Raw genomic sequence first — 24725 nt, forward strand, 5'->3', positions numbered from 1 at the left:
ACCTTTAAGTCCAAAAAATGTTCAAACACCCATATAAATTATCAGTTGTCCTCCTTTTATGTATATTTTGGATGATAACCTAACTTTATAATTTTTAAGTAAAGAAAAAGTATGTTAGAAATGTATTGATAACACTTTTATATTAAGTAATTCTTATAAGATTAAACACTTTTTTTTTTAAGTTTTACACTAGAAGAAAATTATTCAATAAAAATTAAATTTAGATAAAAAAATAATTAATCATTATATTGAAAAAATTATATACTATTTTAGAAATTTAAAAAAATATTATTATATAAAATAGTTTATATTATTATCTGTATTTAAGCACAATTTTTTTTTTATTTTCTCTATTCACTCATAAATCATGATTTCATCGCTTTTACTAATCTAAAAATTCTTATTTTAATATTTTACTAAATAAGATAATGATAAAAAAATGTTTATTATTATTAAGATACATTTATATTCTATATTTTAGGTTAGCTATTATATTATTTATAATATTTATTTTACCATTTCATAAATATATTTTAATAGATGGTAGATTTTTTTAAAATATTTTCCTATTATATTGTGTATTTTAACTATATTTTTTCATTATTTTATACATTTTACATCTATTTAAAAAAATACTTATTTTTAATTTATTTTTAATTTAAATAGAAATATTGTATAGGGTTAATAATAAATATACATTATGAAAAAAAATAACAATTGTAAGTAACATGAATATAATTAAAATAATTTTTGAATGAATACTATTTTATAAGATTTTAAATTAATTAAAAATTAAAAATTAGAAATACCCTCAAAATATATTTTATCAAAAAAAAAAGTTTATGTAAAATATTGTATAAACATATCTAATTCTATCTTACATTTTGAACCTACTTTATAAATTCACCAAACTCTCATAATTTAATAAAGTAGCTTATCAATTTTTAATTTCTAGCTAGTTTTTTCAATTTTTAACCATCTTTCTTATTAATTTTGGTAGATAAAACTTTAATATTTGAGTGAATTATACTTGTCTGTCACTTTTTAATTTGAATTTCATAATACTCATTGTGGAGACCCACACAAATCTTTCAATTGTTTTAACAACATTCTTTATACATTCATACACATACAGAGTGATTGATATAACCTTAAGAAAATAGAAATATTATGTGTAACTTTAAGAAGTTTCAAGAGATGATAATATAATTTTCTCTTAATATTTTAGTAAAAGAGGAATTAGAGAGAAATTTGTAGATAGAATAAAACAAAGTATTAAACCATCATCCTAGGATGTGTTAGTTTGATATTTGTAAGCATGGTTGGTTGTCTCGTGCCAATATTTTCTATTTGAAGTGGGAAAAACCAAATGATCACAACTCACTACCGTTCTTCTCCTATGTGTTTTTTCTTGTCCTTAACCATAAAGTGGAGAGAAAATAAAAAATAAAAAACATATATGGGCACATCATCATCACAATTGACCACATACGCATGTGTTCATTCTCACAAAACAAAATGTTAAGATACGACAGAGAAACACAGATTGCGTTGGAGAGAGAAACCTCGGATCCAAATTGTTCTTCCAAAGTTCTTATTTTTCTAACAACAACTAACCGTATCTATTGTTTAACTCTTTCCCTTTGAATATGACATATTATGGAACTGAGGATTGAGGTTAGATTCCTACCACCCACTTTCCATTCCCCTCATATGATAAAGACTTTGTCTTTTTTGATTGAAAGCTAAGTTTCCCTTCTTTCTTTCTTTCTCTTTCCATCAGATAGATATAGTGTGCATGTGAAGACAAGGACATTTCCAGAAAAAGTGTTTCTTAAAGACCCAGCAAAAATCTAGGCCTCTGATTCCTGAATACACACTCCCTTCAATGCCAACACCAATACTGTCTTCATGATTACGATTGCAATTTATTTCTATTTGGTGGGGGATCTAAAAAATTTGAGCTTGGATGCAATGTGGGTTGAATTAGGGCAGGTATAGGTGTCCTACCTGTCAGGGTGACCCTCTTGGATCTTCCACACAATGGCATTGTTCCGCAAGTTCTTCTATAAGAAGCCCCCAGATGGGCTTCTAGAAATCACTGAAAGGGTTTATGGTACGCTTCCTGTTGCCTCATTTTCTGTGAACTCATTGGTTCTGGTGGAAGTGAACAGTGTTGGTTTCTTTTCGGTGCAAATATATCATCCTTATGCATTTTGCCTTGGTGGGGGGTTGTGGTATGTAAGGTTTTTTAGCAGATTTGAAGTGAATAATGGGAAAATCATAACGTGTACATTGTTGGCTTCTGTTGAGTTCAAATGTTTCATCTTTATGCATTTTGTGTTAGTGGTGGTTGTGGTATGTAAGGCCTGTTTTGCAGATTTAAAGTGACTAATAAGAATAGTGTAATGCGAACAATGTTGGGTTCTGTAGGGTGCAAATATTTCATCCTTTTGCATTTTGTGTGAGTGGAGGATTGGGTTATATAAGGCTTGCTTTGCATATTTAAAGCGAATAGTGGGATTAGTATAATGTGAACAATGTTGGTTTCTGTTGAGTGCAAATATTTTATCTTTATGCATTTCGTGTCAGTGGGTTGTGGTATGAGACCTATTTTGCTGATATAGAGTGAACAGTTAGGATCTTGTGACTTTTCTACATTTTCATGTTACACAATGCATCATTCCACTCTAAAAGTTAGTCGGTCAATAGGATGTTGACATCTTGTTTGTGACTTAGCTGAATGGATGTTTTATCTTCTGGAGATACATATCATTTGTGGAAGGAATGGAGGTAATGGGAAGAACCTCCGTAGTGTTGACATGAAAAACTCAGTTTTTTTTTTTTCTGGAGAATTAAATCGTGCTATAATTTCTTAAGAATTTTATAATCTCTTAGAATTTTGGTCTTCTGATTTTAGGCACTCACTACTTTGCTTATATGTGTGACATGTCATTTTACTTGGTAATTGATGCATTTCTTCATCATAAAGAATCTTTTTTGTTATTCATATGTGTGATTGTGATTATTGTGTCATTGCACGTGTAGTCTTTGATTACTGCTTTACCACGGATGTTATGGAAGAAGAAGAATATAGAGTGTATATAGGAGGAATAATTGGGCAACTTCGTGGTCACTTCCCTGATGCTTCATTTATGGTGTTCAACATGCGGGAGGGAGACAGCCAAAGCCAGATTTCAAACATTTTGTGCGACTATGATATGACTGTGATAGACTATCCTCGACAGTATGAAGGTTGTCCGTTGCTTACCATGGAGATGATCCATCATTTCTTGAGATCAGGTGAAAACTGGCTTCAACTTGGGCAACAAAATGTTGTCTTGATGCATTGTGAACGAGGTGGGTGGCCGTTATTAGCATTTATGCTGGCTGCACTCTTGATTTATAGAAAGATGTTTACAGGGGAGCAGAAAACACTAGACATGATATACAAGCAAGCTCCTCGGGAACTTCTGCAGTTGATGTCACCATTGAATCCTTTACCTTCACAATTGAGATATCTTCAGTATATATCAAGAAGAAATGTTGGTTCAGAATGGCCTCCTCTTGATAGGGCACTTACTTTGGACTGTGTAATTATAAGACTCATTCCTAACATGGGTGGAGAGGGTGGCTGCCGTCCTATATTTAGAATATATGGACAAGACCCTTTTATTCCTGCAGATCGAACTCCCAAAGTTCTCTTTTCAACTCCAAAAAGGAGCAAACTTGTTCGCTATTGTAAGCAGGTGGTACCTAAGTCCTTTTACTCTAATTTAGTATGCTTTTTAACGCCCTTTGTTTTGTTCTTACTACCTATATTGAGATGTTCCTTCCATTATTTGTTTAATTATCTCAATATCAACCATAATCAGTGCTGTGGAATTCCTGTATTGAATTAGTGTATACATACACACAGAAAGACAAGACAACATATATAAAAACATATGGTAATGCAACAGAACATTTATTTTAAATAAGGCAATTTTTATTTAAAGTTACTATGCTAGCTGAAGTCAGTGAGTACCCAAAAATATTTAAATAAAATCATATATTTGTTAATTCATTTTAAGCAGGATCTTTTTTAATTGTTTTATGTTCTATGTAAGTTGGGGAAGAGTTAGTGTTGCACAGTAACAGTGGGTTTCGTGGCTTTGATGCAATCTAAAGGAAGAATAATGGATTGAGCAGGAAATTGACCATCTTTGCTCGTGAGCAGAATGGAAGAAAACCTATAGAACTATTTATAGGAGAATACCTGTAAGGAAATATTATCATCCATGGTTGCCAATCTAAACTATAAGTGAGAGTATGCCAATTGTTTTGCAATGATGATTTGTGATGCTATTTCATTGTATGGGTTAAACATAAAAATTCCCTCCCCTCTTAAAGTTAACAAATATTTGCATTAATTGATATAGTGAGGTTCTTATTATGATTTGCATGCAGACAGTTGGTTAAAATCAACATAAAACTATGTTAAATTGATTAGAATATGGATATTGTTTTCTCTTACTACACTGGATTTGATCAGTTGGTGCTGATAAAAAATAAGTATATTATTTCTTCATTTTCCTCTATTTATATTCTACTTACACAGGGTTCTTAATAAATGATTTATTGTTTTCCCCATTTCTCTTTATTTACTTTTTTTTTCATATTTGTTTCAGACTGATTGTGAACTGGTTAAGATTGACATCCACTGTCATGTTCAAGGTGATGTCGTTTTTGAGTGTATTCATCTGCACAGTGATTTAGAGCACGAAGAAATGATGTTTCGGGTGATGTTTAATACAGCATTCATAAGATCAAATATTTTGATGCTTAACCGTGATGAAATTGACATACTATGGAATGCTAAAGATTACTTCCCTAAAAATTTTAGAGTGGAGGTATTAATCTCTCTCACTCTCTCCTGTTTTTAGTAATTGGTTAGTGATAAACCAACTTAATGTTTTTGGGGGTTATATACTGTATTTCTGGTTGAAGGTTCTTTTCTCAGATATGGATGCTTCATCTTCTGTTATTTCACTTGATCTGCCTCGTATTGAGGAGAAAGAAGGCCTCCCGGTTGAAGCATTTGAAAAGGTCAAGGAGATTTTCAGCAACGTGGATTGGCTAGATTCGAAGGAAGAAGTAGCAAGTGTGCTCCAACAGATCACAGCTTCAAATATCCTTCTTGAAAGATTGGACACTGGGGTTTCTGCTGCAACAAGTGGCTTTCTAATGGGGTCATCTGAAAAGTTTACAGCTATTTCAAAGCGACACAGTGATACAAGCAATCTGACTTCTGCAGTTCAGGGGATACATTCTACGTCCTCATTGGGATCGTCTGTGGATGTTGCTATGGAAAATAAGACTGAACCATTGGAATCAAAGACATTGTCCGAAAATGACATTGAGACTCTTGAATGTTCAGGTCACAGGAACCAACCTATTCACTCATTTGGGCTCACAAAAGATTCTAGTTCTACCGAAAGGCCAGTTGAATTGTTTGAATCAAATACATCTGTGGAAAACGATGCCAAGGTTCCAACATCTATGGCTCATGTGGAGCAGTCAATGTCCTCAACTGGACCATCTAAGGATGCCAATTCAATGACACAGGATGTGGGACCATTAGAATCAAAGTCATTAACGGATGGAAATTTATTGAAAGAGAAGATGGGGCAAGAGCAAATGGTATTGTCAGAAAGTGATACCAAGAGTGTCACATCCACAGTTCAGGGGAAACCATATAGTCCCTTACTTGAACTGCCTGTTGAAGCAAACACAATTAAAGCGAAAATTGAACCTCAAGAATTGCAGGTTTCCCTCCAGCTTCCCACTCAAACTAAAATAATTTCATCCCGGGTGCGTCCAGCTGTTCGATCTGCTTCTGCTTCCGCTTCTTATTTTAACTCCTTAAAAGGTTCACCTGTAGCTATCTCAAGATATCATAGTGCACCATCAGCTCTTGGAATAACATCTGTGTTGCAGGATCATGCAGCAGTGGATATCAAAGAAGTAACTCATGCAGTGACAGTATCTCCTCCAGCTTCTGCGTTGCCTCCTTCAGACTCCAAGGTGTTAAATTCTATAGACCCTGGTTCCACAACTGTTCCTCCAGCATCATTATCGCCTTTGCTTCCATCTTTACCATTAAAAACTTCAGTTGATGCTCTTAACACCACGAAAAAGACTTCTGGATCCCTTCCTCCTGCAGCTGTCACTACTACCCCGCCACCACCACCACCACCACCACTTCCTCAATGCGATCACACTTCAAATTTGATGCCATCTAATGTTCCACAGTACCCTGAGAATACAAATGAAGGTAAGAAACCATTGGTCAGTCCTCCTCTTCCCCCTTCCCTTCCTGAAACATCACATTCCACAACCAAAGTTTCAGGTAAAGGTCCTCCTGCACCGCCGCCTCCACCTGCACTCTTTGGGTTTCCTTCTTCATTGAGTATGAATGAATCGATTGCTACGCCTGGCCTTCCTGCTCCTCCCCCGCCTCCACCATTAGCACCACCACCACCCCCTCCTCCAGCTTCTGCATTCCAAAATTCTTTGTCTAAGAACTCAATAAATGGTCCTCCTGTACCCCCACCTCCACCTCCTAGCCTTCCTGGTTCAATTCCATCACCATCACCAAGAGCGCCACCACCACCCCCTCCTCCAGGTTCTGCATCCCAAAATTCTCTGTCTAGCTCCACAAATGTTCCACCTGTACCCCCACCTCCCCTTTCTGCCAATGGATTGTCAAAACCGGCAGTTCCTGGACCACCTTCTGCTCCTTTTGGTGCAAAGGAACGTGGCCTGACGCGAGCTAACCCAAAAGGTCAATCTAAGAGGAGCAATCTGAAACCTTACCATTGGTTAAAATTAACGAGGGCAATGCAAGGAAGCTTATGGGCTGAAACACAGAAACTAGATGAATTTTGTAGGTATGTCTCTTTTCTGACTTCAGTTATAAATATCTTAAATCTGGCCCTATATGAATTGTGCTTATTATTTATTCTTTTCTTTTAAACCCTTTTTGGTGTTAGGGCTCCAGAGTTTGACATGTCAGAACTTGAAACTTTGTTCTCCGCAGCTGCTCCAGCTACTACTGATGGAAAAGGAGGAAAATTAAATCGCCGTGCCTCTGGCCTCAGAGTTGAGAAAGTTCAACTGGTATGCCTTTTCATTAACTTATCTGTTGAATCTAATTAGTTCAGATAAAGAAACATATAAGTAGTTTTTCTTCTTCATTTTGTCATGAAAAGCCCCAGAAAAGCCCTTTAACTATTCTAACATTTATTTAATGAATTCATTAAAATATTAGATGTTAAATTTAAGAACAAAAATTAATAGAAATTGAAATTTTTAACTAAGTGTTTTGTATTCCACCATTTTCTCGTGACCGCCATGTATGTGTAATGTTTTTCATTATAGGACCTGGATGATAATTTCTTTTTCTTTTTTACCAGTGAGTTGGTTGTGATTTATCTTTGTAGGTTTTGTTTGATTTCCTGACTTAAGGTCTCATACCTTTCTTTAAGCTTAAGGTCATTTAATTCTTGTGAAGACTAGAATTTTAGCTATTGACAGAAGGTTCACGTTACCTTGCAGATTGAGCTCAGGCGTGCATATAACTGTGAGATCATGCTTACAAAAGTCAAAATCCCTTTGCCTGATTTGATGGTAAGATATCATTCATTATGATATTTATTATGTGGGCCGATTTGGGCTTGCTTGATGAATGCAAGTTGAAAGTTTAGTCACTGCTTGTCTCAAATTATGGGGATATCTATTATGTCATTAAAGCAGTATCCCATACTTTGCTGCTACGACTTCACTAAATTAATATTTGGCTAGATTTGATATTATTCCTTGAATTAGATAACTTCAATCGGATTATATTTTCTCTTTTGTTCAGACAAGGCTCTAGTTTGGTTTTAATTTCAAGAAAACTATGGGCAGAGAAGAAGTTTACACACAGAAAGATCATAAATAGTTCTTGTTGATATTATGAGGTTTTAGGAAGGAGGAGATAATAGAGACATTAAGATAGTTATATTGTTAGATATATTTAATTATGGTAATTGGGCAACTGGTGGACACTGATAGATGTCCTTAACTATTGTAATTTGGAAATTCCAGGGTTTACGTAATTATGGTAATTAATAATTATGTTAGATGAACTTTAAACATGACTCAACCTCACAAAAATGGTTTGGTAAGATAAGGTTTGCACCCACTTAACCTGTTTGGTAAGGTGAGGTTTGCTTCCATTTAAATATATATATATATATATATATATATATGTTATAATTTGGCATTATCTCTAGTCGATTTGGAATCTCCAACAAATTATTTCATGTAATTATTATGCCCAGCATGTAATTATTCATTATGTTCATGTCTCTCGCTCCAAGCATGGTACCTTGGCCTAACAACAAACAACCTATTTTGTGCCTTCTTGGTGGATCCACTATCCGTTGGTGCCTTTTTGTAGTGAAAATTGTTTCCAATTTCTTGGTAGTGCCACTTCCATGTTATCTTTTTGGCATTGTTTTTTCCTAGTCCATTATGGTTGTTCTTCCTATTTTCACCAACTATTCCCTACCCTACTCTATTGACAAGTTGAATGGGACCAACTATGGCACTTCCAACAACAAGCTTTGACTTAAAGGTAGGAAATGTTGATCTTGCGTCCACATAGGTTGAGTCTACCAGAGAGGCTTGATTGTTCTTGTGGGAACAATTGATGTCTTGTGTAGTTTCTTAGACCTACTATTCTACCCTTTTTAAAGTAGTCGAGGAACTTTTTTTCTAATAAAATGCATGCTAGGCATCACTATGAGACTTTACAATCACAACTAGGTTGACATCCCAAAGTTCAACAATAAATAATGTCATTACATGAGAATCCATAACGAAAACAAAGAAAAAAGGAATACAAAAAACATGAGGGGACCATACCAAAACCTATGGCAATAGAAAATACACCTAAAGACAAAACCAAGCTACCTCCACAAGAACTAACCCAAAAAAACAAGGTAACACATAACACCCAACGCTTAGGCAAACCTAACTCAGGAAGGCCATATCTATTCCTGAAAAAGTCAATAATCGTAGTCCAAGAACTTGAACAATGAAAGACCTTTTTTATATTGTTGGTCGTATATGGCTTCCTTGTAGAGTATTCTTCTTTTCACCAGATTTGGTTTCTCGTAATATTCCTATTTTGAATTCCACATCACATGGTCTACTTTGTTGTGGATGTTCATTCTACACTTGTTTATTATTTGCCTTGGTATTTCAAAGTTGTTATCGTGGCCTATCATGCAAAAGCCTATCCAATGTGATCATTGCCTAAGCCGGGCAACACTGTCCATCGATGTTGTGGTCTTCATGGTGGTTGATACATGCCTCCAAAGGAGAAGATAAAACGAAATAGAGAAAACGTTGGGAGAGTCCCTTAATATGTATTATTCAACAATTATTTACACAAGCATCCCTTCACAAAACAAAATGTCTTCTTTTCTCACAGGGCATTCCCTGTCACAACAACTATACTCCTTCTTATCTGAACTACCCTCAAGATAAGAATATATAGACTTTCAAAAGGTCTCAATCCCCATAACAACTAACTATTATTCTTAAATTTCTTCTTATAGTATACTTTCCAACCCCTCTCATTACTCCCATGTCTATCAGTGGTCCTCTCCACTTGGCTAATGCCACACAAGTTGCAAGCCTTCTTTTGCTCTGTTTTTTTTAATATGGGTATCCCTATGTTGGGAGCTATGGACTGATCTTTTGGGATTAAAACTTAAGGTGCTGAACTCTCCCAACAAATGTTTTTCCATACACAAGGACTAAGGATTGAACCCTTAACTACATGTTTAAAGGACATAGTTATCTACCAACCATGTTACATATGTTGGTTGCTCCGTCTTTTTCTTGTCATGTTCCTTAGGCCATTGATCCTCAGCAACCACCATCGGCCATTTTTAATGACTTCCTTTGGTAGTATGAGAAATGTCTAGCCTGTGGTTGCAATCTAAAATATTATATCGTTACTAAAATGTTTTGTTCTATCTTTAAATTTTGATAGCTAATTTCAACAAACCTTATTTATTCAATTTAGTGTTTTCAACCTTCTAACCAAACTCAATTTACATTTTCAGGTTCTGTAATTGAGAAAACAAAATGTAGTATTTTGGCCATTAGGGAATATTGTTTACCTAGGTAAATACCTCGTAGTTGGGTTATACCTGAGGTCCTGAACATCTGGTGATATTAACTGCAATCGTTATGAATTTAAGACATACTGAATGGGTTGCAGTTGCAGAAGCTATCATTTAGTTTTACTTAAGAACTTGCATACATGGTTATTATTTTATTAATAAAGATACCTATTATGGTCATTCACGTTCCTTTCACTTAAAGTTAATATTGTAGTTGTCATTAATGCTCCTTGTTGTTTATAATCATATAATTTCTTGTTTGACTGTTGAATGCCGTTTTAATTGAAAATCCCAATTTTTTAAACCACTCAATTAGTCAGAAGCGAATTTTTCTGACTGCAGAAACTTGTCAATTTATTCTTACATTCTCATATTCCAATCATTGTCTTTTAGTGTGCTGTGCTTGCAATGGATGATTCAGTATTAGATGTTGATCAAATTGAGAACCTCATAAAATTCTCTCCAACCAAAGAAGAGATGGAAACACTCAAGGTATCATGCCTTTTTCTTGTTTCTTCTAATGGTATTTTGTGTCATAGGTGGAGCATCAGCAAATTTCGTACAATCTATGTTTATTTGAGCTATAGCCATACTTTATATGCAGAACTATACTGGGAATAAGGACAACTTGGGAAAGTGTGAACAGGTGGGTGGAGTTTTACCATTTGTTGTTCCCTTTTTTTAACTCTTTTTTCTCACATAAAGCAACTTGTGCTAGTATGACTTTTCTAGCATTAATTGAACAATAAAAAATAATTAGTGGTGAACAATATAACTAGACATGATAGAAAGCTGATACACTGATTTATTATTCTGAAAAGAATAAAAGATACAAGATGAATATGAGACTCTCTTAACGAAAGACTGTATACAGACCTCAGTTACAAGTTAGTTGTAACTATCTAAGATAACAGTTACATTAACCAACAACCTAATAGGCACCGTTGCTGTGACACAAAATAATAACAACTGTCTAACTAAAACAAAAACACTAACAGACCCAATACATGTCAAATAGAGTATTACACTCACATCACCCCCAAACTACAGGCAGGAGAGACCAAAGGTATCTCAGTTACATTGCATTTATCTTTTAAGAAGGGAAAATCTAGTAAGTGGCAAGGGTTTGGGGAGAAGATCTGCCCACTGTTCTTGTCCAAGAATGTGTTAAACGACAAGGTACTTGTTATTAACCTTTTTTGCGAACAAAGAGCACATCAAGCTCCATGTGTGAGCCAATAATAGGAGTATAATGAGGAACTGAAAGTTCCTTCAGAAGAGTTTGTATCCATAATATGTCAGCTGTAGGAGCAGCTTAATTCCTGTATTCAGCTTCTGTGCTAGATCTTGAAACCACAGTTTGTTTTCTTGACCTCCATGAAACTAAATTAGGTCCCAAGTAATTGGCAGCTCCTAACGTAGATCTTTTGTCATCAGGATATGTTGCCCAAAAACTCTAATAGCTAGAGGTTGATGAGGAATGGCAGGATGAACAATGAGACTACGATGTAAAGCCCCTTTAAGATATCACAATATTCTTTTAACAGCAACCCGATTAGATTCAAGAGGGGAAGCCATAACTAGCATACCTTGTTGACAGCAAAAATCAATTCTGAATGAGTTATAGTAACATACCAGTTGAAAGAAATAGATTGAATGTATTTTTGAATGCATTTACAAATGTGATTACAGTATAAATTTTTAGACTATTTACAACCTAATTAAGGAAATAAATAATAGGTAATTAAAGCAAGAAATAATAGGTAATTAAAGGTATATAAATCAAATCACCAAAAGATATCAAATGTGTCCTAAACGAAATCTGCACTAATTATGGAATAATTATCTCCTAATTACGCAACACTCCCCTTTAAGTCGGTGAATGTATATCTATCATTCCTAGTTTGCAAGTAAGATCTTTGAACTATTTTGTGGGAAGTCCCTTAGTGAACATATCTGCCAATTGGAGTTTTGAAGGGATGTACTTGGTGACTATAAGACCATTATCCAACTTCTCCTTAATGAAATGCCAGTTTATCTCTACATGCTTTGTTCGGTCTTGTTGAACTGGAGAAGCTTTGAAGTACTGAATAATTCTATTCATTGCTCGCAAGTGTCTTTCTCTTGGATGATGCATGAATTGGCTAACCACACTAACTGCATAGGCTATGTCTGGCCTAGTGTGTGATAGATAGTCGAGCTTTTCTACAAGTCTTTGATAGTGTCTTCTCCACTTTTGGGCTTTCCTCATCATTCTCAGTCCTATGAGTTTGCTATATTGGCACTACGGTAGTCTTACAACCCAACTTACCCGTGTTTTTAAGGAGATCAAGGATGCATTTTCTTTGAGAAACAAAGATGTTCCTGTCTAGAGTAAGCAACCTTTATTCCAAGGAAGTACTTTAACTTCCCAAGATCCTTCATCTCAAATTGAGTAGCCAATCTCTCCCTCAAAATTTGTTTTTCAATCTCATTATCACCTGCCATAATCATATCATCTACATAGACCAAAAGTAGAGTGAGTTTACCATCCTAAGAATGTTTTATAAATAGAGTATGGTCACCTTGGCTTTGCCGGTACCCCAAAGTTACCATAGCTTGAGTAAACCTTCCAAACCAGACACGAGGTGATTGTTTACGACCATATAAAGCCTTCTTAAGTTTACACACCTTATTCCCTTCATTAGTGGCACCATAACTAGGTGGAATCTCCATGTATATTTCGTCCTCCAAGCTTCCTTACAAGAAGGCATTTTTAACATCAAATAGATGCATCTCCCAACCAAAGTGCGCTACCAAGGAGAGAATAATCGTAATTGTATTCATTTTTTCCATTGAAGAAAAAGTCTCCTCATAATCGATCCCATAGGTTTGGGTGTATCTTTTTGCAACCAACCTTGTCTTATACCGATCTAGTGTGTCATCATACTGATACTTAACTGTGTATATTCACCTACAACCCACTGCCTTCTTATCCTTTGGTCTCTCTACAATCTCCCAAATCTCATTCCTTTCTAATGCGCCTATTTCTTCATTCATGGCTCGAACCCAATTCTCATCTTTTAAGGCTTCTTGTATTGATATAGGGACTCTGATAGAATCAATAGCTGAAAGAAAACTTCGGTGCTAGATAGAAAGTTTTTTTGTAGACAGAAATTGGGATATATGATATTTGGCACAAAATCCTTTTTTTTTTCTAAAGGCAATAAGTAAATCATCTAGGTTAGGTTAAAAAACGGTATTTAAGGTGTCCTCAAGAGTCTCATGGGTATGAGTTCTTACCTCCGGTTCAGACAATTGAAGTTGTTGTTCGACCAAGACGGGTTCTTGTTGCTTTCGTTGATATTGTTTACCAAAATATTTGTCCTCATTTTCTTCTCTGGTAATGATGCTAGCGCAGGGTCTTTGTCATCCTCCATAAGAGTGAAATCCTGCAAACAAGGAAAATGTGACAACTTAAGGACCTCAGCTTCTTGAATGTATTAAAGTTGAGAACTAGGAAAGGACTCTGTTCCATGAAAGGTGGACATCCTTGGAGACATAGATTTTATGACTTTAAGGGTGATAACATTTGTACCCCTTTTTGTTGGATGCATAACCGATGAAGATACATTTGATGGCCTAAAGATCTAACATACCCTGATAAGGACTATGAATATGGACAAAAACAAGACAACCAAAGACGTGACTCTGAAGAATAGTCATAATGGGAATAAAAGGATAAAATGTGGTCATAAGCTGAACAAGACTATTAGGAAGTGGACTTTAAGCCTAACTCAACCCCATAAAACCGACTCATAAGGTTGAGGTTTGCACTCACTTATATACAATGAAATGTCCTCATCTCTAGTCGATGTGGGATCTCCAACACCCCCCTTCACGCCGAGAGTGACAACTCGTGCGTGGGATAACATATTATGGGTGGTCCGATAACGGCCCGATAGCGGGTGGCCTGATAAGCCCAACAAATACTCGTTAGGATAGGATCGAAATGGCTCTGATACCATATTACAAAGTGGATTTAAGCCTAACTCAACCCCATAAAACCGGCTCATGGAGTGAGGTTTGCACCCACTCATATACAATGAAATATCCTAATCTCTAGTCGATGTGGGATCTCCAACAAAGACTAACACCCTTTAGAACCTGAGAGGGTAATATATTCATCAAATAAGTTGCAGTCAGAACTTTTACCCCATTAAGATCTAGGAATAGACGTTTCGAAGAGTAATGCTCTAGTAACCTCATGAACAACTCCATTTTCCTAAAGGAACTTGGAAATGTTTTGGTTCACATTATTAAAACAGAATCTCTTATATGAACTTCCAAATTGTGTTTGAACCATTCGGTAAAAAATGAGTAACAAGTGAAAAACTTCGGACTTATCTGTCATGAGGAATATCCAGGTAACTCGAGTACAATCATTAATAAATGAAACAAACCATTTTGCACCTGAGATATTAGGAATAGGTGAAGGTCGCCATACATTTGAATGAATAAGATAAAAATGTTTAGAACTTCTATTATTCTTGGGAAGAAAGGTTGTTCGATGGTGTTTAGCAAACTGAAAAACATTACTATGAAAAGACTCAACAAATACTTTTGTAAATAAATCAGGAATTAAAGACTTTAGGGTACTAAATGGAGGATGACCAAGACGTTTGTGTTAAAGCCATATCTGAGAGGATGACCAAGATTCAGGGCTTGACTGAAGATTAGAAGTGAGTGCCTGCAGTCTGGCACACTCGTTATTTTCTTCCTGTTGTAAGTAGTATAATCCGCCTTACTCTTTGGCAATTCCAATCGTCTTCCCCGTGTCAAGATCCTGGAAAACACAATAGGAATGAAAAATACCACTCCACAATTTAAATCTTGGGTAACCTTATGAATAGACATAAGGTTATTAGATAGTTTGGGAACATGAAGCACAATATTTAAATGAAAGGAAGGTTGAAGGTGGATGTTACCACAACTAGTAACGGGGATATTGGAACCATTAGCAACAGTAATATGTTGGTTACCAAATAAAGCAGTGTATGATGATGAGGTGTCATATGATCAGTAGCACCAGAGTCTATAATCCATATATTCTCAGTACTAGAAACATTAAAGGATAAAAAGCTAAAACTATTACCTCTCATGGTTAAGGAACAAGAGCTAGATGTCTTACTAAGGGAGTCCATGGGATCTCAAAACCGACTAAGCTTTGCAGATTGTGTTGCGGACCCTTTCACAAAACTCATTGGAAAATTTTTCCTCTAGCAGTCAACAACGGTGGTGGTCGGTGTTCAACGGTGACAATCAACGATGCAAGGTGGCAGCAATAAAGGCTGTCCGAAAAAAGGTTACAGTAATGAAGGCTGCCTAGAAAAAAGTTTGCAGTAATGAAGGTTGCTTGTAAAAAAGATTGCAGTAACGAAGGCTGCCCCGAAAGAATGCAGAAGTAGAGTCACCCAGGGCTCGTGAGCTCGAGCCCTAATACCAATTTGAAAGAAACAAATTGAATGTATTTACAAATTTGATTACAATTTAAATTTATAAACTATTTACAACCTAATTAAGGAAAGAAATAATAGGTAATTAAAGTTATACAAATCACCAAAAGATATTAAATCTGTCCTAATATAAATAGAAAACAGAATCTGCATTAATTATGGAATAATTATCTGCTAATTATGCAACAATACCGAAGAGCACTAATAATAGACCTATACAAAAAAGCGTCTTGTAACAGATTTGAACCATGTTTGGACAATTTGTAGTTAGATACCATAGGAGATGAAATGGGCTTGGATTCATGCATATTAGTCTTGGCAAGTGAGTCTATAATGTATTGGTAAGCGAGTCTATTGTATTTAGTTTGAGTTATTGAAATAGATCCATTAGGTAAATGATGAATTTCAATACAAAGAAAATAATACAAGGAACCAAGTTGTTTCAAAGTAAAACAAATTCCATGATGGAAAACTAATGCATTGATTTATTATTACGAAAAGGGTAAACGATTCGAGGTTTTGTTGACGGGAGATATTGCCATACTGGGAAAAGGTGACTTCAACCCAAAACCTTAAGGCAATAGATTTTGTAGGGGCATTTTTTCCTTATATGTTACTCTTCTTGCTTATTTTTACCCAAGGTGGGAACTCCAACTCACTCAATTTGTTAACTCTAACATCTTTTTGTATCTTGAGACACTTGTATATACATGCTCCTCTCTTCACAATATATCTCAACAATTGGGTTTTTTGTCGAGGGAGACACTAAGGAGATTTGGGACATATAAGTCATAAGCAAACCCATATAAGGGACCAGACACTATCTTCAACCCAAAATCTTAAGGCAAAAAGTTTGTGGGTCTTTTCCCCTTATATGTTACTCTTCTTGCATATTTTTACCCAATGTGGGACTCCAACTCACATTTGACTCCAACCATTGTAATTGTCTTACATATCACTTACACTAGCCAGAAACCACTGCTGTAAAAAAAATAACAACTGTCAAACTGAAACAACACTGGAAGACCCAGTACATGTCAAACAGAGTATTACACTCACAAGACACATCAATCTTTTTTATGTAAATCCGTGTATTTGTGGCCAGTGTTAATTTTGAAAAAAGAGATATCACTTAAGGACGAGCTCTCAATTATATCTCACTTTCAATATATAGTTTTTGCAGACCATCTTCAAGATTTCCTCTGTCTTTTCTATTTTATTCTTATTTGCTTTTGCATTTTGTTATAGTTCTTCATAGAATTAATGAAAGTGCCAAGAGTGGAAAGCAAGCTAAGAGTTTTCTCTTTTAAGATGCAATTCTTATCCCAGGTCAGAAGACAACTACATAATACTTTTGGTTATTATTAAATAATTCTGTTTTCGTGCCATTAAAACTTTAGCTGTTCTGGTGCACCTTGCTATGTAATTTTCATGTAGGTTTCAGAGCTTAAAAGAGACTTAAATATTGTGAATTCTGCATCTGAAGAGGTGAGTCATACCTTTTTTTTTCTTCTTTTGAATACTCTATTTTCCTAAGTCAATATACTTTTATCTTCAGCTTCCATTGATATGTGTATCAGATAAGGAATTCAGTCAAGTTGAAAAGAATCATGCAGACCATTCTTTCTCTGGGTAATGCTTTGAACCATGGAACTGCAAGAGGTGAATTAAAGCCTTAGCTCTCAATCACAAATCATGTTTTTGTACAAATAATGTAGTGAAGTTTATATTGAAACATGGACTATTCAAATACTCTCAAATCATATAACTTATGTTCATTCTATTGCTTGTGTTTTTATTCTTGGTCTTGATAAATTAAATTTTATATAAAAAACAAAACCACTCTAGTCTTGATTGCTTTCCTATTAATTTGTATGATTACTGAAGGTTCGGCTGTTGGGTTTCGATTGGATAGTCTCCTTAAACTGACCGATACACGAGCTAGAAACAGCAAGATGACTCTTATGCACTATCTCTGTAAGGTAAAACCACCTGGTATCCTTAAATTTTAACATGCATTGTTTCTGTACAAGAAGTTTAGTTTCTCCTCGGTTTACAAATTGCAGGTAAAAGGATATTTTCTAAGAAGCATCTTCATTTCTTAGTATTGGAAAAACACAAACGCACACACAAATATATATATATATATATATATATATATATATATTTGTTCTTTTTCTACTTTCTGCTGAATAATTTTTTAAGTCATGGAAAAGGGTCTATATGCCATCGTCCATTTTTCCCTTGATAATAAGAATGAGAAAATTGGACTATAGATGTCGACAATTAATATAAAACACAATATCTCCATTGATACATGAAAGAAAATTGTTAAGGCAAAAGTACAACTCCCTAAGATTTTAATTAAGTGCTAAAAACAATTAAATATAAAACATGGTCATACTTTGTCTACAAGACAATAGTTTTAACTGCTTCATCTGATAGACAATATAACATTGTATTGTCTTTTTCTAAAGTTTGATAAAGTGCATAAAAAAACAAATGAAATGCGGATAAGACATCAGACGCTAAGCGCATAGACTAAGCTAATCTCGTACCTCAATAAATATCTATATGCTTATTCTATGTTGTAGGGAATGTCCATATGTCATAGAGATCTATTCTAAGATGAAAAACAAATTAACATCAAGATCTTTTGGGAAACAAGCTAAAACTGCTATTTTTTATCAACTCCACGACACAAGGAGCCTTTTAATTCTAGTCTAGCTATTTACCTGTACGGTATGCAATATGCACTTTTACCATAAAATGATGCAAAAGTCTATGCTACCTAGGGAGATAATCATTGTCAGCTATCAAGGATGTTACGTGAAGAAGAAAGAGGAATAAATGCAACACTCATGATGAAGCTCGTCAGACACAAGGAGGACATATGAGAAGAGTAGAAGTTGCTCAACGACTATCTCCCTAGGTAGCACCAAACCTAAACTTTGTACTTGTCGTTAGAAGCAATCCTACCTAGAGATCAGACCTAATGATTAGTTGATCATTGAAGCACCAAACCTTCAGATTTTAGCCAGGGAGTGGGAGTTTGGCAAACAATATTCAAGGAAGTAGACGGGAGTGGCTAGGTGGCCAAAGAAGACTTATTGAGCTAGGAGTGGCTTCAGAAAGAATACTTATTAAGTCAAGAGTGGCTTGGAAAAGAATACTTAGTTAGTGTAGTAGTGACTTGGGAAGGTATTAAGAAGTAAACTTTAAGCCTAACTCAACCTCATAAACCGACTTATAAGGTGAGGTTTGCACCTTTATATATATATATATTGTGAAATGTCTTAATCTCTAGTTAATGTGGGGTCTCCAACACACTCTCCTTACGCCGAGACTGTCAACTCGTGCATGGGACTACATATTATGGGTGATCCGATAACGGGTGGCCTGATAAACTCAACAAACACTCGCTAGGATAGGCTCAAAATGACTATGAAGAAGTGGACTTCAAGCCTAACTTAACCTCATAAACCAGCTTATAAGGTGAAGTTTGCACCCACATATATACTATGGAATGTCCCAATCTCTAGTCGATGTGAGATCTCCAACAAAAAGAATAATCCAGGGGTTAACCAAGAGTGACTATGAGCCCAAAGAATACTCTAGTGTATTTTTGCAGAATTAGTCTGCCTAGATGAACTTGACTTGTTGGTCAAAAACTGGATGTAGTCTATCGTGGTAGATGAACCAGTATAAATAATTACGTTTTTTCTCTCCCTGATCTCATTTACATTGCATGTTATTATGATCTGCACTAACCTAAGAAGGAGAGTTATTGTGAGAATATGAACCTAAATGTTTTTTTTAACGTATTCTAAGTAATGCTTTAAATTTGTACTCTTAATGATTTAGTGTCTCATGGATATTTTTAGGAACAAAGAGAAAGCAAACTAGGATTATGAAGGAGACAAACTATGATAACTCAATTATAAATAGGATAAGGATTACTAATAGAACGAATAACTTTCTAAGAGCAATGGGGAAATTTGATTAGAGTCATGATAAGGTTTTGAGGATGAAGGATCCATGGTATAAGAAGTCATTGGAGGAGGATTTAAATTATAAAAGGCTTCAGGCAATGTGGAAGCTCTATGTGTCCTCCCTTGATATATAAGGGAGAGGTGGTGGGTCAACATCAGTTGAACTATGAGTAATCCTTCACTGTATATTTCTATTATGTTTTTGTCGAAGCTTCATCAAACAAGAAGATTCATTGACCACAAAGCTGCATTTCTCATAAATTTCAGTCAAAGACTTAGTTTTGAGCACTGGAGGATCAAATTCAGCAATTTGACTTTCATCTTTTGTAGCTTGCTGCTGTTTAGTCTTCAGGGTTCTTTTCTTTGAACTTGACTATTTTCCCAATCTCAATATGCATTCTCATCAAATTAATATCCCTAATGACCAAATTTGTTTTTACTTTTGATTGTACATTCTATAACCTTTGGATCTTGCAAGATAGCCTATGAAATTTCCCATTTCAGCTTTGTCATCCAATTTGGATCTTTTATCTGCTGCAATATCAACATACCATATTGATCCAAAAGTCTTTAAGATTTATGTAGTGGGCTTCATTCCCATCCATGCTTCAATTGGTGTTTCCTAATGAACAACACTTGTGGGTAGCCTATTCAAGAGAAACATTGTTGGAAAAACGTTATCCCAACAGCTTTTCGGTTGCCTTCTCCATGTCTTTTGTTTTTCTCTTAAAAACTCTGTTTTGTTCAGGGTATAAGTAACTGTTAATTGATGAATAATACCCATATATTCACATAACATGTTGAATTCATTGAAGAATAGTTATCTAATCTCAATGTTTTAGTCGTCCAACCACTTTTAGACTCCACCATTGCTCTGTACCTTTTGGAGACATTAAAAGTTTGATCTTTGCTTGTCAAAAAATACACCCATGCCACTTTAGTAAAGTCATCAATAAAGAAAATGAAGTATTTGTTTTCAATTAGAGAGGCCACATAGTTCCACACAAGTCATGATGGAGAACCATCCTTGCTAAAGCCACCATTCTTCTCAACTAAGAGTATAGGTTCAACTTGGAAGAGTTCAGAAATAATATTTGCCTTAGTTTTTGTATAAAATGTAAATAGTAGAATAGTATTTTATGGCTTTGTATTTCTGAGTCAACTTTAGAATATAATATCTTTCTCTCCAAAACAGGATAATTTTGAAGTGTACTCCTTGGCAGACTCATTCTCTTTTATTTTTTTTTGCATTTCAAACTATCTATTTAGAATCAAAATCTTCACGGACCCTACCCTTTCATCACCTGCATATCTTTCATTCAGTTCATCCATATTTACTTGGCTGTTTCGAGATGCATAATGCTAGAAAACATTTCATCTGTCAAAGCTGAATGTAGACATCATGAGACAACTTTCTCCTTCTTCATCATCTCCTCCTCGTGTTGCTTGATTTGAGCTACGGTAGGATTAGCCAATACATATGTGAGGATTTTCCCCATAAAATTGAGGAACAACAAAAACAACACTTGTCCCTGAAGCTATATTGATCTCTGACCAGTGTTTAATCTCTCATCTCAATGTTTCCCCTACCCACAGCCTAGAAAAATACTGCTCTAGATACCAAAGTTAAAGGAAGATAACTTATACCATAAAAACATAAAACAGACGTGAAAAGAGAAGAGTAAACAGAGCAATTTTGTATTTGCTGCGTAATCATACTGTTCTTCATACTTTGATTCATATTTAAGGATAAATACATGACAAATGACAGTGCATCATCATACCCATACATGTTATCAGATAAAGATCATGTACCCACTACATTTAGTGTACAATCTGTCCAAATTCAGACTAAACCCGTAGCTGAACATTACTACTGACACAAGTGAACTTCAATAAGTAAACATAATTACAGCAGTAAAATAGTAGAGTTTTACAACCGACTTAATAATTACACTGGAAAGTTCTGATTCATGTTGAGAAAGATATCATTTTCTTCTCCCGTATCCACCCATCTCAGCTTGTTGAGAAGAATTTATGTTTCTTCCTTTGGGAATTTGACTCTAAAAATATAGGTCAACATAATTGCAACGGATATTGACAATTTGTTAGAATATTTCATCTTTCAGGATGTCTTATGCTATCTGTTAGGATTAGTTTTCCTATTTCTTCACTATCACTTAGGATTGACCATAATATTTCTTTACTTTGTCATGATTTTTTAGAGATTCAACTGCAAATGTATGCTGTTTCCGTGGGTGACAGTTTCCTTCACCCTGCTTATTGGTTATTGCAACATAAGTTTGCCAGAGAATTGTGAAGTTCGATTGTGTTTTACTGTACCTGTTCAATGTAAATTTTTGACATTGCTCCTTCCTGTGAAATAATAGCAATTGTTTTGATGATTGATGAATTGTAGGTGCTTTCCGAAAAACTAGGAGAACTTCTCGATTTCCACAAAGACCTATTGAGTTTGGAGGCTGCAAGCAAGGTTTTTTCTTTTTTCATTTATTCTACTGTTATACCAAGTGGTTTCAGTGTCTATTTTAATTTTTGATTTATTCTGATTGTAAGCCTGTGTTCCATACAGATACAATTAAAATACTTGGCAGAGGAAATGCAAGCTATTAGTAAAGGACTGGAGAAAGTAGTTCAGGAATTGACTGCATCCGAGAATGATGGACTTGTGTCAGAAAATTTCTGCCAGGTATGATATATAACAGGCCATCTAAAAATGCTTCAACCAGAATGAACTGACTCTGAATTTGGATCAATATATTGTAGAAGCTTGGCCTAGGCTATGTATGCTGCAAACATCAATGTAAATCATGGCATGCTGAATATTAACATGCTGTAAAACAGGGTGCATTTGAAAGCACCTCCTTTCCTTGATAAGAATTTGACAGCAGAATTCAAAACTTATGTTGCCTTTAATACTATGATAACAGAACTCCGTAACTACATAGCTACAATATCTTTGTAGTAGACTAATGCAAATCTGGGTCAGTGATGGAGCATCATATATAATGACTAAAAGTGATGTGAAGTATCTCATATACATAGTTAGTCTTCTGTTAGGGTTACGTGCTAGTGCAACTCATCTGAATTATAGATTTTGCCAATAAATTTGAATGGTGATAAAATGTTTAGCTTTACCTTGAATGATTTGTTTTTGTTCCCTACTTGGTAATGTTCAGATTCTGAAGGAATTTCTTTCTTATGCTGAAGCTGAAGTAAGGTCTTTGGCTCAACTTTATGCCAATGTGGTATGGATTTAGTTTCTTTTAGGTAGCTTTTTACTTCATGATGAACTGCAGATACTAGGGATGTATCTGATTTTCTGAATTTGGATGTACCAGGGTAGAAATGCAGATGCATTGGCTTTATACTTTGGTGAAGATCCAGCACGTTGCCCATTTGAACAAGGTAAACTGTTTATTTTTAATTAGCCTACATTACCATTTTATGTACCAGTTTGGTCCGTTTAATCTTTCAAAAACTACATGTTTAAGAATCGGTTGCTGTGGATCTCAATGGACATCATAGCGATTATTTTGTTTATGGTGTTTATGGACGACAGGTTTCCACCGTTGCAGCTTTGTTGCCCCCCTTTATGTTGTGTTGCTTTGTTACTCCGTTTTATGTGGTGTTTAGTTGTCTAGAAGGGTTATGGAAGAACATCAGAAAAACTGCCAGCGTAGGGTGTATTTGATTTGTAGTTTTGAAAACTGTTTTTAGTTTACTCGGAAAACAAAGAAAACAGACACTCACACCAAGCTTGAGATAGAAAAAAGAGAGTACAAGAAAACATTGGTCAGTTGTTTGATTTTGAACGAGAATTCTGAAATTTATTGCCAAGTAGCATGAAATTATTTTACAAAACAATTTTTAAAACCAAAAAGTGAGAAGGAAATCAAATGGGAGCTTAATCATATTTTCAAAATCTTAGATGAGTTTAAATCTTAATACTGTAGTTTTGTACCTCTGTGTCCCAAAATAACTGCTATGAATCAAAATGAAGTTAATTCTTTGGGAGAAACACCAAAGTGAAAAGCATTCCAGATGCTATTTCTGTCAGTATGGAAATACGTGAAACAACGTAATTATGATAATACTAAAAAGAAAATCATTGCTTCGCATTAAACTCTTACTTTCACGGGGATTTGATTCTCTTCCTTTCTCTAGTTGTATCTACGCTGCTCAACTTTGTGAGATTGTTCATAAAAGCACATGAAGAAAATTGCAAGCAGATTGAACTAGAAAGAAAGAGAGCTGAGAAGGAAGCAGAGAATGAGAAGTTGAAGATAGCTGCTGCCAAGAAGGAGTCTGAACCGATGATAAGGACCACCATAAAGAGTGAGGACATTAAATGATATGATCTTTTGAAGGCCTCAAAACAAGAGTTGTTCCACAGTGATAAAGATGCCATGTTGTTGGATGAAGAAAACCCTTTGCACAGTTGCAAAATCATCTTGTTCTTGGCTGCATTGACATTGATGATGACCCAATAACTCAAGTTCTCTAATGAAAGAAGTCGTGCTCATGGCTAATGGCTGAGGATTATGTTCATGTTAAGTAATAATAAGCCTTCTCAAAGCTCGTTTTATGTTGATATCTGTACCCTGCATAGTCATGAGTTTTAATTGACATTCATTTCAATCTCAATTTGTTCCATGCCAAGCAGAAAAGCAGTTTCATGGTGCTCACTTCAGTAAGGAGTGGTGAACTGTCAGTGTACAAATTGATTTAGTTTTACTCTTCTTGTCCAAAGTTGTGTACTCACATTAGCAATGTAAATGTTAATCCAGTGGTATATCCTCCCCTATAAGATAGAGCAGCATTTAAATTTTGCTTCAACTCGAGAGTGCTTAGAGGCACCGATACTGAATTTTCATTTAAAGACCTTGTGCCTTACATGAACTGATGAAATGCTTTGTAAATATTGAACTATTGGTTAAAGTACATGTTATTCATTGTACTGAGCCATATCTGAAGTTCATCCACTCATTTGACAA

General features: G+C 35.1%; 1 protein-coding gene across 14 annotated transcripts; it reads left to right on the forward strand.

Annotated features, from left to right (window-relative positions):
- The first annotated feature begins 1455 nt into the window (after nt 1–1455).
- Nucleotides 1456–24725, forward strand: LOC137816697 (actin-binding FH2 (formin 2) family protein). Of its 14 annotated transcripts, none has more exons than XM_068619957.2 (19): nt 1487–1677; nt 1784–2116; nt 3049–3749; nt 4671–4892; nt 4990–5853; nt 5980–6932; nt 7035–7161; nt 7600–7671; nt 10617–10715; nt 10828–10869; nt 16967–17047; nt 17156–17206; nt 17299–17380; nt 17606–17700; nt 22130–22201; nt 22301–22417; nt 22908–22976; nt 23070–23136; nt 23896–24725. In XM_068619957.2, exons 2-19 carry the CDS (start codon nt 2044–2046, stop codon nt 24081–24083), a joined length of 3975 nt encoding a protein of 1324 aa, XP_068476058.2. In that variant the 5' UTR covers nt 1487–1677; nt 1784–2043; the 3' UTR covers nt 24084–24725. The 14 variants fall into 14 exon arrangements, 11 of the variants coding, with proteins under 11 accessions (XP_068476052.2, XP_068476058.2, XP_068476054.2 ...); XM_068619953.2 differs by having other exon boundaries at nt 1489–1677; nt 4990–6316; nt 6386–6932; XR_016518732.1 differs by having other exon boundaries at nt 1524–1677; nt 4990–6316; nt 6386–6932; nt 10811–10869.

This window comes from Phaseolus vulgaris, chromosome 1 (assembly GCF_051622355.1).
Source record: "Phaseolus vulgaris cultivar YP4 chromosome 1, ASM5162235v1, whole genome shotgun sequence".
Classification (NCBI taxonomy): Eukaryota; Viridiplantae; Streptophyta; class Magnoliopsida; order Fabales; family Fabaceae; genus Phaseolus; species Phaseolus vulgaris.

Bases quoted from the DNA above. Each gene is read 5' to 3' on its own strand.
- LOC137816697 (XM_068619951.2), top strand. From the start codon at position 2,044: ATGGCATTGTTCCGCAAGTTCTTCTATAAGAAGCCCCCAGATGGGCTT. The intron at 6,933-7,034 runs GTATGTCTCTTT...TTTTGGTGTTAG, and splicing joins AAACTAGATGAATTTTGTAG to GGCTCCAGAGTTTGACATGT. The intron at 10,716-10,827 runs GTATCATGCCTT...CTTTATATGCAG, and splicing joins AAGAGATGGAAACACTCAAG to AACTATACTGGGAATAAGGA.